Genomic DNA, 15032 nt, shown 5'->3' with positions numbered 1-15032 from the left:
GTTCAATGCAAATAATTTTGTACTAAATATTTCAGTTTGTCTTGATCTCCTGAAATGTTTTTGTGTTATTCCGTTTTATTTTACCAGTGCAATAATAATAAACAAAACACATTTAAAATGAAATAAGTGCATGTTGGAGGGTGGGTAGGGGCATAAATTACAAATACATACAAATATATCAGAAATGGTGAATGAGGAAAATGTAATGCAAGATGTTTTCCATATTACGAAGTCACTTGGAAAATGCAATTTCATTTTATTCTGATAGAGCAGAGAAAGTTGATTCAAGGAGCAGGTGTCAGACATGACCTAAATATGACTCCTTTAAACATTAAATTGTCTTAGCTGTAACTGTAGTAGTTCACATTTGATTTAGTCCCACACATATATTATGAGTTTTATATTGTACTGTACAAATAGATCTTTCAAATAATATCCATTTAAATATGTTTGACGAGTGTATCCAGTTTACCCCGGTATTTATGTTGTGCATTTTCCAAATAAAATTGAAAGCATCATTTGTTTATTATATAGATACCAGTACTATATTTTACTTCTTTTTAACGCATACAAATTGTTATCACCAAACACTTGACCCACAATTGTTATTATTATTAGTAGTAGTCGTAGTACTACGACTACTACTAATAATAATGCTGAAATATCAGTGTAGTTCCACTAGTATATATCTAGGGCTAGGCTATCAAAACCTCATGTGCACATTTAAAAAAAACGACATTACTCTAGTATTTCGTCTCCACATATTACTGGATGTTGACTGCCGCTGACTGGTGCTTATTTGTGGGGTGACTGCCACGCGATTCAACGTACTGTGGGATACAATGCGGGCAAAAAATGCGACATTCCAAAGGTGAATGCTCGCTATAATGTAACGTGGTTTTCACACCGTGCTATGATAAACTAAACAATTGTAACCTAGACAAATATCTCCATCACTGCATTTTTATTTTAAAGCCCAATGGTTACATGTGTAGACTGTACTGGAATTGAACACAGTGCTACAGCTCTGTCGAACATGTTCAGGCACGTTTTAACATTTATTTTGAGATATAAACTAGTTAAGTTATTAAGAACTGTGATAAACGTGTTTTTACTCACCAGATGTAGTGATAAGGGGAGAATCACTAGGAAAACCCATAGGTAGAGATGACATGAGTTGTTAAATTTGTCTTGCTCCGGGTCATGGTACCAACCCCCTGTCAAGGATGCCCACACTCCCTGTCTTAGAGTTTGAAACAACTGAGAGCCCATGATTACAATTCCTTTCGGATTTGATCAAATCGTAAATTGTACTCTTTGCAGATATTGCTGCCTAGGACGCTGCCATGATACAGCTGCTGTTTTTTTTTTACCCAGCGTCCTCCTTTCATTCTGACACGGTGCATTTTTTCTACTTCATAGGCAAAGCCGTGATGGTGCTGCTGCTGGATTAACTCAGAGAAATAGCAGCAGACACTTCTTCTGCGACTCCTGTGTCTGTTCGCTGTGCATACTGTTTTTGCAGATCAGGATCGAGGTAACGTATGTTAAAATATATATATATATATATATATATATATATATATATATATATATATATATATATATATATATATATATATATATACTACACGTGGAACTCCTATTGAATGCAAACTTCTTATAACTGCAAACCAGCCGCAGCTGTAAATATTTTGTAAAATAAATAAATAAATAAATAAATACACACACACACACACACACACACACACACACACACACACACACACACACACACAAACACAAGTTGCATATCCCTGTGGCAGTCATCATGGGCAAATTGTTGGTGCTCAGTTGGCAGATGGTCCATTCTAGAAAACTGACTTTACTGTATATGGATCAGCCATATACAAATGTGACAAGTTAGAAAGATGATGCTGTCTATTCAATTGATCTGAATGGTTATTGATCTAAATACTGCCACTGTATATATAATTATTTGAGGGCCCTGTGTAACAAGGTTTTGAAAATGTAACAGCATGCAAGTCTCTTCAGTGTATTTCTGCTTGTAAAAATATGTAAAATGCCAGGGATGGATTTTAACAATAGTATTATTTAGATCTGCTGTCATATAGATCTATTGAATAGTCCTGTTATCTACAAAATTGACCAATGTAAACAAGACATACTTGGGACTAACTCCTATGCTTTTTCAAGAGGAACAAGAAGAACCAACATGTTTTTGACAGTTATTTTCCAAGAGGCTGTTATTGTGTCCAGATCGTTCAAAAATCTGTGAATAATGGCATTCCAATATTTCATACAGCTGTGGTGATACCCCAGATGTTCGGTCTTGTATATAGTCACAGTAGTTTTCCTTACCCTTTATTACAACTTGGCTGGAGTCACTACCATTATTAAAAAAAAAAAAAAAGATTATATTAATGTGTCAAAAACAAAGCACACATCATTCATGTGATTGACGCTGGCAACAAATGCAAATACTGTTTTGTAAATATTGTGCTGAAGTTACTGAATTGTGCAGTTGCACCAATAATAATGCTACTCATTCTAATAAAAGATAAGAGCGTGGTAAGTACTATTTCAATGGAGAAAGCTACAGAGGGAATACATTTGAGCAGGGGGCGTGGCCCCTGGATTATGGACCGAGGGTGTTAGTTGTCATTGGTTGTGTTATGTCTGTAGCTGTCTGGTGTGTTTTCTGTGCTCACCTGCAAATTAGACACTGCAGTCCTGTAGTTATAGGTAGGTAAATTAGGTTTCAAGTTCTGTTTACACAAAAAGACAATGCTGACTACTGCAATATTCTGAGTATGTCAGTTCCTAATAAGACTTTATCTGACCCCACATAGTTTCACATTGTGCAGCATGTACAGATTAGGTGGAGTCCTGTTGCAGGTAACTAAGGAAGTGAACTTATAGCATTGTGGCCACTCCCCTGGTCTGCTTTTGAGAGGCAAAGACATTTTAAAGCCTTAGTAATTATACATTCAATTATACAACACTTTTTTTTTTTTTTTTGTTATTTCATTTATTGAATTTTAGTTTCATAGCAAAATACACACAAATACATCAGAACACTGTATCTTTAATCAATTAATATGGTTCTGAAAACACAGGAAATAAAAGGTCAAAAAGATTAAGGTAAAAAAGGAAAAAATAAAGGAATTAATCACAATGCTTAGGGCGACCAGGCAGTGTAGAATGCCTCAGTGGATCTTAGTGTATATCTTCTCTATAATTTTAGATATTGCCAGGCATTTAGCCTGCTAAGTCAAAAAGGTCAGCGTATCACACTACCATTTTCTCTTTACACTGAAGTAAAGAGAAGTCTGTAGTAGTAGAATCTAGGTTTGGATCTCTGTGTGGATGAAGAGGAGTCCATTCTCTCTTGAGTGGACTCCTCTGTCTGAGCTCTGCTGATACAAGTTTTGCACTACATGTTTTGCCTCTCTTATTCCCATTTTTGGACATCTATTTTTGAGATCCTTTCAGATTACCAGCTGACCCTTGATCCTGCCCCATTGGTTGTGCTTTTTTGTGTGGCATCCAGTGACATGCCCCTGTCCATGCTACAGTCTGACTATATTCTGAATGTATTTTTCTAAATGTTATATTTATTGAGCTCACCACTTACATGGATACTTTCTAACATCTGCATATTTCATTTCTTACCTGTCATAGTACATGCATTCTCTGTCATTGTGTCTGCTTTGATCATAATCTTGTGTACTCTTGTACTTGACTATTGCTGTCTTGACATTTCTGCTCTCTGCTATCACCAGAATATAATTTCTCCCTACACCGGCAGATTAGCTGTACCCCCCCCTCCGCTCCCCCGCTTCCAGAGCCCGCTCCTTCTCCACCCTTGCCCCTCAGTGGTGGAACGACCTACCCACGGATATCAGGACTGCTCAGTCCCTGACCACCTTACGGCGCCTCCTCAAGACACACCTGTTCAGACAGCATCTGTAAACCTCACAACTCTCGACTATACTGGACTATATGGCACACAATTGTACCAGTACTTGCATCAGCTTGTACCTGCGCTGAACTGCGCCATACATTGCTGTATTCTACTACTGCTCTTAATTATAACTTCTTCCTGTATCGTGTATTTGATTTTACTGTTATAGGTATCCATAGTCACATTTTTTTTTTTTTTTTTTGTAATTGCTCTTATCTAAAATTGTTCTCATCCACTTATTGTAATTACTATGTGCTCTTACTGGACTTTACTCATATAAGCAAATATTTTTTACTATAAGTTACTGCTCTTGCTCTTAACTTGCTCTTAAATGTAATTATTTATTGTATTCTTTATTTTGCTCTTATTTGAATTTGATTTGCTATTTATTTTATTGTACTTTATAACTGCTGTTATCTGTAATGTGATATTTTATAATGTGATATTTTGTAATGTGATTCTTTGTACTGTAATATTTTGTAACAATTATAAGTCGCTCTGGATAAGGGTGTCTGCTAAGAAATAAATAATAAATAATAATAATAATAATAATAATAATAATAATAATAATAATAATAATAATCATTTACCAAGCCCACTGATTCTGCTCCTAACAAAGAAATAACACTCCTAAAAGCTGAATAGGTTTTAGCTCTATCGGTGTTCAGCTATCTCTCCCATCTGTAAATGTAATTTTGTATAGAGTATTTCCATTTTCTTACAGCTGCCACAGTTTCAGAGAAACCCTGGTTAAATAACACAAGGAAAGGGGAATGTTTGATTCATCGATTGCCTGTATAATGGTATGTAAAAGTCAGATCTACTTACATCCCAAATAGTTTCGCTAGAAAGGCATATACAGTCATTTGGACTTCTGTGTGGTTGACTGCATCGTCCTTATGCCAGTTGTTGTTTTTTTTTTTAAGAGGCTACAATGTATTAAAATGAAAGTTCCTTCACTGTAAACACCTCTGTCTTGCAACCCATCAAACCCACTGTGGGTTACATAGGCTACTAATGCTTAGGTATAGGGGCTAATTGTATTTAGAAGGGACTGATACTGTCAGTGGCACTAATAATCAAAGATAATTACAGTACTCTTGTAAAGCTGTTTGTTATTGATAAGCAGAATCGGCTTGTGTAGCGAAACCTGTGATATAAAGCCTGGACAGTTTTCGCTTGCAGCTTTGAGCATGTACAAACACAGACACTTCTGGCCTTTAAGTATGATAATTAATTTAAATATGCAAATAGCTCATTATTATTACACTAACATATCGTAACAAATTATCGGAGCAAATCTGATAAACCTTAACAGAAACTGTTATTTACCAAAAAAGGTTTTGATACTAGCCCTACAAAATAATCCAATTAGAAAAAAATAAATAGTTTCACGAGAATCTTGTCCATAATAGTATATAAAACAGGGAAGGAATTAAAAACAGTTTTATAGATGGTCTAAGGTCTAATATCTTTCAGGGTTATCTCAGAGATACCAAAAACTAATGTTGGAACTAACGTTAATAATGACTACAGTACTGTCATTCGTTTCCAGTATTGTGTAGAATTGATGCCAATTTTGAGATTGGTTGTACTACTATCAAGGTCAAATAATGAGCAGTGAAGATGTTATTGTTTTCAATCACTGTTATGTTGCCTGTCTGGCCTAAGTTGCATAGGATGATCCCCAACATGACTTGCTGACTTACGCATTTTTAGAGATTAAACAGCAACTTGGTATGGGTGAGAAATATTAGTTATTGTAGCTAACAAAATAATTTAAAAAATTGCCCACACTTTGCACATGCATAAACAAATGTATAGTTTTGAAAATAATGTTTTAGCAAACATGTATTTTCATTTTCAAACTTGATATTTGGTACTACACTAAATTAAGTAAATATCTGTTAGTAGGCCTTGCTTCTGACAGTCTTGTGCTTTCATGGTCATTTCACCAGGTTGATGAAATGGTCCCCACCCCTTCAGGACTTTCTTTCCTGTTAGTACCCAACCAGCTTCATTCTGAGGTGATATGACCTAGGAAGTACATGCGTTTCCTGGAAGACAAGGCAAGCAAACTGAGAACGCTTTGCAGTACCAAATAACATGCTTTAAAATAAACATGTTTATAGCCTTGGCAAGGTTGTCTATCAAGTTTGTGTAAACCAACTCGCTACATAAAAAAAACCATGGCCGTCGTGAGCAAATCAAATTTCAGCTATGATGAAATTGCACATATTTGCACATATTACCTTGCTAAAGTTAAAATGCAAAACTTGTTTAGAATTCCTTTGAGAGTTTAGACAGTATCATAGTTACTATAGAATACACAAATGAACCCATATATGCTCTATTCAAAAATTAACTTGACCGTGACCTTTGACCTGTCCTGAAAGACAAATGCAAAACTAGCTTATAACTCCTTACAGAGTGCAGATAGGATAATGGTTACTATGGAACACATATACAGTAGGAACTCATATACGTGCTATTCAAAAATTGCCTTGACCCTGACCTTTGACCTCTCCTTAAGGTAAAGTGCAAAACTAGCTTATAGGGTCATGGTTACTATGGAACACAGATAGGAACAAGAATGCCTTGGACGCCGTCAAGTTGATTGCAACTTCTAGTTTACTTAATTTTTTTTATACACTGGATGACATTTATACACAATATAAGAGGTATAGGAATGTTTGGAAATGCTGCTCTGTGATTGGCTGATTTCTCATATGTGATTTAAAATTATAATATTTTTCAAATACAAGCCTATGGACAAATATTGAATAACTTGGATGTAATTGTGTTACGCAGATTAATTCTGTCTAAACGTTTTAAAATATCTACTTTCAAATATATCTGTTGACTAAGGCTACAATGCCTATATTCCTTTTTAATTTTTCGTGTAGAGTAGCCGTATTTCAGTAACTGGCAGTTTGAATTTTGCTTTACTTTACAGTTGCATAACTGTCCAAAACAAGCAGGTACTACGTTAAACTAAAAATGGTATGGTAGATTCCCGATTTAGGTTACACACAAGCATAAGAAGAACAGTGGAATTGGGTTTTAAAAGGTAACTCCTCCCCTTGTTGTTTTACACGAAGATTACTGGTCACGTGTTCCTGTGCAGCCCAATCACTCACCCACTATTCCCCTTTGCTTGGGCTCAGACAGGTTAGAGTCCGGGAGTGATGGCGGCACTGTGGGGATTGTTTTGAGTTGGGGATATATTACAGGATTTTACTGTGGCATTTGGATAATACACGTATGGAGGTTTTTGAATTGGACCCTGTCAGGTTGAAAGGAGTAAGCCACAGACGAATGAATGGCCTCAGGAAAAAATTGTTTGAAAGGAATGCATTAACTTTGCAGGTGCCACAGACTATTACTACAACAAGAGTGGGAGACGACGGGGTGAGGACTATATCGTTTTAAATTTTAGTGTAACCAGATTGTGACTGGAATGAAGGTGTTGTTCGAAGGCATTACTCGATGGATTCTGTAGCACCAGGACTGGAATACATGCTATGAGAGAAATCCAAAGCGCTTTTTTTTTTTTCTCTAAACACTGCCTTGTCTCACGACAGCACCTGAACTACACTTTGCTCGTATTCCTGGTTACATTTTCGTGTTTGTTTATTATTATTATTATTATTATTATTATTATTATTATTATTATTATTAGTTGTAGTAGTCGTAGTAATAACTGTTATTATTTTTAGTAATTTATTATTAATCAAAAGTTGGTGGTATCATCTCATTGCTTGTTAGGCAGATTTTTTTTGTTTGTTTGTTTCCAAGAATTTGAAATCGACATGACCACAGAAAATAATTTACATTGTTTTAAACTAGTTATGATGACTGCCATTGTCACCTGACTGCACAAAACTCAGCAACACAAAGTAATCTGTGATTTTTTTTTTTTAAAGAAGATATGTTATGTATGATTTTTCATTCATGTCATTCAGTTCATATTTTGACAATTAATTTCCACGATATTCGTGACACTGAATTTTGGAATTACAGTACCTCGGAGTCTTAGGTTCCATATGCCAGTCTGAATGGATGTCATTTTGCAAACATCATGGACTGAAAGTAAATGCAAAGTTTTGTTTACCTTCTGATTCACTGTGATATAGTAATTTGAGGCTGGTAGCGCTATTTTGGAGCCACAACTCAGCCCCTTATGGTGAGGCTGCAGCCCAGAGATGTCTCACTCGCGGGCCGGTTTCCAAAACGGTGAAAGACGGCTGAGCAGCAATAATGACAGTCCTTGGAATGGGTCCCCCACCTACAGCCCACTGGCTCACTCTGCTTCTGCCTGCTCGAATCCGTTGTGGACTGCGGTGTTTGATTATGAAGCCAGCGGGGAGGATGAGCTTAGTCTGCGGCAGGGGGATGTGGTCGAGGTGCTTTCAAAGGACGCTTCCATCTCTGGTGATGAAGGCTGGTGGACTGGCAAAATCAACCATCGGGTCGGGATATTCCCCTCCAATTATGTTACCTACAAAACCGCAATATATCATAGACTGCAGCCCTCTAGCAGTGTTGTGGGAGTGGAGAATGGTGGCAGGAGCTCCCCGGTAGAGATCAGTTTTAGCGAGCTAACTCTGGAAGAGATCATTGGGGTCGGAGGGTTTGGCAAAGTGTACAGGGGAACCTGGATAGAGCAGGAGGTAGCCGTAAAGGCAGTGCGGTATGACCCCGACGAGGACATCACTGTCACAGTGGCGAGCGTGAAGCAGGAGGCGAAGCTCTTTTCAATGCTGCAACATCCCAATATCATTCAACTCGAAGGGGTTTGCCTTCAGGAACCCAATCTGTGCCTTGTAATGGAATATGCCCGAGGAGGGACCTTAAATCGGGCTTTGGCTGGGCGCAGGATACCACCCCACATCCTTGTTAACTGGGCTGTACAGATAGCCAGGGGCATGCACTACCTACATGAAGAATCTGTTGTGCCCATCATTCACCGGGACCTCAAATCCAGCAATAGTAAGTAGATTCTGAACTGTATTTGTACTGTATTCAAAGAGTGTTATTGTGATAAATAGATCCCCAGGTACCATTTCATCCTTTTTTTACGATCATTATTAAGATAATAGCTTCAGATTTAATTTTAGTGATGTACCTATTCTAACTTTTCTGTTCAAAATCAATTCTATTTATAATTTTTCTGTGGTCCAGTCCCAACAGCTGAGATTTCCCCAATCCAGAAAGCTGTGTGAATATGTGATCTAATACTGTCTAGAAAACACTAGCAGTGGCAATGTGAGCATCCTCACACTGCCTCATGGTAACGAGGTGAGGGAGCAGTTCAGCTTCCTTAACATCCATTTTTGACATCCAGCATTAGATTCTGTGGGGGATACAAAACAACAGACTGCTGTGTTGAGTGTCATTCTAAGGTATCAAGGTACACTATTACAGCAATAGACGCAGTGTATGAATTGGTTGTCAATACTATAATAATAATAATATTATTAATGTTACCTGTTGGATCACTGTAAGATTTCTAGAGAGTTTAAACTTTTAACAACCACTCCTCTGTTCAGATGTCCTGTTTTGTGTACCTCAGACCCTAGTATTGTGGACAGGTGTTGTAGACAAACAAAATGGAATTAGTCAAAGGCTTTTCAAGTTTGCTTTTGAAAATAATGAAAGGCAGATCTGTGTTCTCAGAGTAGAAGTATTAGAGGGGTATAAATAAATCTTGACCAACAGTCCACATTTTTCTTTGATCTCGGGTAAGGGGCCGTTACATTTCTACCACAATCGGTAAGGGGCAGACGATAATAAAACAAAAAAAGTAAAGCAATAAACATGATTAATATGTTGTAGATGAAAAAGCCTTTGTAATGAATGTATGTTGCTTTGAGCAAGGTACCTGGCACTGATCAGTTCAAATCCCTCAAGGTTTCTTTACCTTTTCAATGTACAAGCTAAATACAGGCCCTCCAATTGAAACATCATCATCAGCGTTCCCTCTAAGATGATACTGAGAAACTTGCCTTTTGACTGAGAAAGGGTATATTATCAGTGACAAACCCTCGGCCACGCATTAACCCTTTTAATATATTATTTTTGTTGCATTATACCATTTTGAAACAATATTCCAACATAAGTAGCTCAATAATTTTACAATTTGCTTTAAATTTAAACAAGACATTTATTGTGGCTCTGCCTCTGATTCTATATCAAATGGGGGCTGCTCCGATTAACAGATTAATCAGACCGATTAATCAACTAAATAGTTGATCACAGATTTTTTTTTTTTTTTACAATGTAATCAGGCTTTTTTTTTTTTTTTGCTGGGCATTTTGAACTGGTGGCCTGCATATAATTGCTTTATATCTATAAAACACTGGTGTCTGCACTGCCTTAGGGCTACTGATTTTCCATTTTTGGGAATAGAAAATTCAGTTTTTCAAACATGGCCAATTCTGTTTTATCCGTCACACACACTCTTTTTAATCAACTTATTAATAATTACACATGGCAATTACACATGAATATAATGTTGATCGTTTAAGTAAGTAAATTAATAAATATTACCACCATTCTTTTTTGTTAAAGGCAAGTGTTTTTTAATAAGACTTTGTTACTGTAATAGTAAGTAAAGCACCTGAAGACACTTCAAACCTATCATAATGTTTATAGATCACTTGGCTCATTGCTGGCATTAAAATAAGCAGGACAACCTAAGAATTATATTACAACAACAATATCCAGCACTCTTGTGAGAATCATATTTACATTCTTCCACTAACAATGTTGTTCAGTCTACAAATTAGTGTTTTGAAAAGACCAATTTATGTTCTTGGTGGCATTACAATAATAATAAAAAAAGTATAAAATAGTTTAGAAACAGTCCAGCAATGTCATGTGAGAGTAATCCTATGGACGATACTCCACACATTAAGTTTAGCGTTTTCCTGGCATTACAATAACCAGGATAAACATGAAACACTGATTTAAAAAAGGCGTGTTGACTGACTCAATGCTCTACACAGGTTCTCTGCTGTGTATCACCTGATTGTAATTTAAATAGCGCCCCTTTTAATGTAAACTCAGAATTAATCCTCCCAATTGTTTCTTTGCTAACAGGAGGCTGTGTGGTCCAGTGGTTAAAGAAAAGGGCTTGTAACCAGGATGTCCCCGGTTCAAATCCCACCTCAGCCACTGACTCATTGTGTGACCCTGAGCAAGTCACTTAACCTCCTTGTGCTCCGTCTTTCGGGTGAGACGTAGTTGTAAGTGACTCTGCAGCTGATGCATAGTTCACACACCCTAGACTCTGTAAGTCGCCTTGATTAAAGGCGTCTGCTAAATAAACATATAATAATAATTATGCCTACTTATTTGCTAAATTTAACAAGAGGCGTGTCTCCAGACAGAATGTCTTTCTGAAACAAACAGTGTGTATGTAGTGACTACATCCTTTACACAGTAAAGCGATCAATTAAAGAATGTATAGCTAGAAAAATAGCTTTGAGCTTGTTTCTTCATCAGATAATATAATTTAATTAAGAAACGGCCAGGGTTTAATATTGTTAATTATAGGTTTATTAAAGCCAGGTAGCATGGAAATAAATAAACTAAACAATTATTAAACACATAGGCCTACTTAATTTGGCTTAATAACATATCACAGAATTTATTACTAAATAAAATGAAAACAGAAAGTGTGAAATGTACCATTTGCATGAGTGTGTTGAACAGCTTGGATTCCAGCGAGATGGTTTCTTGGCTTTCCCTCCTGGATAAGTCGCACGTAGACCACCTTATTTTCTGAATCCAAGACATTGGTGGATCCATCCACCATAAATGAAAAATAATTACTCTTTAAGATTTATGTTTTGAGTTCATTTTGCATTTGTGCAGCAATGGTGCTGATCATTTCAGCAATTTTTTTGTCGTTTTGCATAGGTAGCGTTAACATTCACTCCATTCAGTTTTTGTGACTCCAACACTGGGCGATACTTTGTAAAAAGGAGCTCTTCTTTTTAAATAAAATAAGCTGTGTTCATTTTTATGCACATATCCTCTTTCTGTGCTTTGTTGTGATTTGATTCCGTTTGACAAAAACACATGGAGATTCTGGACTCTGTAGGTTGCGTTTGCTTTCCTAAAATATACTGCTGAGCCTTTGCATGCCCTGTGCTACTATTAGTTTAAATAGTGATTTTTTCTTATAAAGAGGAACAGTCTGCTATAAAATCAGTATTTGTGGCCCTGCTTGCCTACAGTAACTGCAGTGCATTAGCCCTGACTGTTGTTTTTTTTTTAAATTTAGAATCGCCAATTATTTTACCCCCGATTTTCTCCCTATTTGGAATGCCCAATTATTAAACCCCTCTCACCACTGCAACCCCCGCACTAACTCAGGAGAGACCACCGTGAAGCCATTACAGAACTACAGCGTTGGAGGACCGTGCAGTTCTGAATTGCACACAGGCAAGCCGAAACAGAATCGCTTAAGTTTCGGCTTCTGTTTCGTTCATTAATGCGAAGGGGTGCTTTCTTTTTAGGTGTAAAAGCAGAACTGTGTTAAGAAATTTGCATACAGAGTAAGTTACTGTGTTTCTATCTGGAGGAAGGAAGAAATCCCATCCTATTGACTTTCTTTGCTTTGCTCCTTTTTGGAACAGCCATTGGAACAGCTGTATGCAGAGGGAGTCTGAGTCTTTATTTTTCACGTTCGAGGACGAACTAAGACCTCACGCCCGCCACATCAATATTAACAAACGTTATTAATACGTGTCAAAACAACCATTGGTGTGTCTGTATGAGACAAAATGAGTTACTAAAATCTATTCAAATTAGGTTCAGAGTTTTCAATATGATATTACAGATAACTGAAATATGCATAAATACGTAAACATACGCACACACATCTATGGTTTATGATAATATATAATATAGATAGTAATTAAACCATATTTTATGTTTTATTTTATTTACTGTTGTGTTTAATCACACGCAGATCAATGCAATGTAAAGCATCCAGAGATGATAAATATCAAAAGCAAGAAAAGTATCAACATTGGGGGGCTCCCAAGTGGCGCATCCAGTAAAGGCGCTCCGCGTGGAGTGCAGGATGCACCCTATAGCCTGGAGATCGCAGGTTCGAATCCAGGCTATGTCATTGCCAACCGTGACCGGGGGTTCCTAGAGGGTGGCACACAACTGGCCGAGCGCCGCCCGGGTAGGTTGGGCTTAGGTCAGCAGGGCAATCCACGGTTCACCGCGCACCAGCGACCCCTGTGGCTGATAGAGCGCCTGCAGGTCTGCAGTGGAGCCATTCAGATCTGTGTTGTCCTCTGGCACTATAGGTCTGGTGGCTTCACTGTGGATCCGCAGTATGAAAAATGACGGATTGGCAGGAACATGTTTTGGAGGACGCATGTTTCAGCCTCCGTTTCCCGAGTCGTCAGATGGTGGTCTCGAGAACGGTATTAAACACTGCGTAGTGTAGACGCTAACCATATTTAGCACTTTTAACCCGGTGTAAAGTCATAGTGTGGACAGGGCCTAAGCATCTGGATTCAAGTTGTAGCCTACCGCTTGGTCTTGTTACAAATATCTGGAAGATGCTTTAAATTGGATGCTCCCGTGAGCAGGTCAGTTTATTTTTTATTAAGTTTAATTTACTGTGTCTGTATTGAAATTAGTTTACTTTGTCTGATTAGGCCTACTTTGTTGTTGCATTCTGTCGAACATTGAATTCAAATGTAAGAGCCTTACCGTAGAGTCATGCGCATTACAGTAACAGGCTATAATAAACAGGCATACTAAATGAGAACTTGATATGTTTTTTACTGATAAATATATATATGACATTTTAAATTAGAAGTGTTTCCTCATCAGAAACTATTTTAAAATGCCAAACATCAGTCACTTTGGAACCAACAATAAATAAATTCAGTTACAAAAACTATCATGAGCTGTACTGTAGTTAAACTCCGACGTGATTTTCCACTTTCACCCAGCCGCAGCAACATGAAAATGATGATTACAAAAGTTAAATCTCTCAATACATTATTTTATTCTTTCTGCGTTATGTCTAATTGTATAATACATTCGTATGAGTGATGCAATAATTCTATTTTGCTTATCTGTTAACGAGAACACAGACAGAATCACGGAATAAGAAGTCCAGTGATGCACAAAGAAAAAAATAGCTGGAAAAAATGCATTTGGCAGTAGAGCATTAAGCTTGAAATTACATACCCAGGGCTTGAATTTCAGTGCGGAATCGCGCTTTTTCCAAGTTGCTCCCGCATATCTGCAACTTTCAGTGCGGGAAAATCCTGCAGAGATTATTTTAAGACACCAAGCTGCTGTATTTTCCACCCAATTTAGAAACGCTACAACAATCTCGGAAGTGGGTGTCGGTGAGAAAGCACTATGAGCCGCATTCAGTGCCGCAAGACTTTATTCTCTCGTACGTGATTCTCGGCCGCTATCTTTAAAAATTATATTACATATATTCTCATCTCTACCACATAGTATGTCTGATCATGTTGCAACTTACATAATATGAAAGGACAATTTGTGGCCTTTCATTTGATATGTTACATGCATGCAGTACAAACTATCCAGTAGTTAAACATACATAAATGAAATTGGTGAAAAACAGGCGGAAACGGGGCTGAGTTTAAAGAGTTAAAAAAAGAAATGGAGCGCTGGTTAAAGCACCTTTTTCTTCTGCTGCATGCAAAAACTTCATGTCAGGCAATGGCAAAAGCAATGGAGAGTGCTCTGTCTCATAGTGATGAACAGCTGTTGGGTCTCCTGAAAGCAGCTTATTTTAAAGCAACACCAGTGTGAATGATGATGCAGTAAAATACTGTATATATAGATTTTTATATCCAAAAGTACCCTTTTTTTGCCATTCCCCCTAAAATTTTGGAATCCCCCCCCAGCACACAAATGAAATTCAAGCCCTGCATACCGTATTTGAAGGGAAAATGTGAAACTTTTGAAATGTGCATGCATTTTGTACAATGCAGGGAGTGGCGGGCATTAATTACGTTGCTGGTCGTTGCTAAGAGACGCAGAGACC

The 15032-nt window shown here is 37.4% G+C and overlaps 2 protein-coding genes across 8 annotated transcripts in view; one reads left to right on the top strand and one right to left on the bottom strand.

The window, feature by feature from the left end:
* Positions 1-1369, bottom strand: part of pcnx2 (pecanex 2) — a 148704-nt gene extending 147335 nt beyond the window's left edge. Inside the window, exon 1 of the mRNA XM_034017005.3 lies at positions 1120-1369. Coding sequence (XP_033872896.3) covers positions 1120-1272 — 153 coding nt within the window. The 5' untranslated portion in view covers positions 1273-1369. The remainder of the gene's footprint in view (positions 1-1119) is intronic.
* A 5682-nt stretch (positions 1370-7051) lies between these two features.
* The window catches only part of LOC117410614 (mitogen-activated protein kinase kinase kinase 21-like), a 47271-nt gene continuing 39290 nt past the window's right edge, over positions 7052-15032 (top strand). For all 7 annotated transcript variants that reach the window (XR_004545709.3, XM_034017287.3, XM_034017286.3 and 4 more), the window contains exon 1: positions 7052-8959. Coding sequence is in view for 6 of the 7 variants with exons in the window: in XM_034017287.3 (XP_033873178.2) it covers positions 8173-8959 (787 nt within the window). In the remaining variant the exon portion in view is untranslated. The remainder of the gene's footprint in view (positions 8960-15032) is intronic.

Source organism: Acipenser ruthenus, chromosome 6 (genome assembly GCF_902713425.1).
Source record: "Acipenser ruthenus chromosome 6, fAciRut3.2 maternal haplotype, whole genome shotgun sequence".
NCBI classification, from domain to species: Eukaryota; Metazoa; Chordata; class Actinopteri; order Acipenseriformes; family Acipenseridae; genus Acipenser; species Acipenser ruthenus.
The sequence above is the reverse complement of the archived record's forward strand: the minus strand, read 5'-3'. Positions and strand labels throughout refer to the sequence as shown.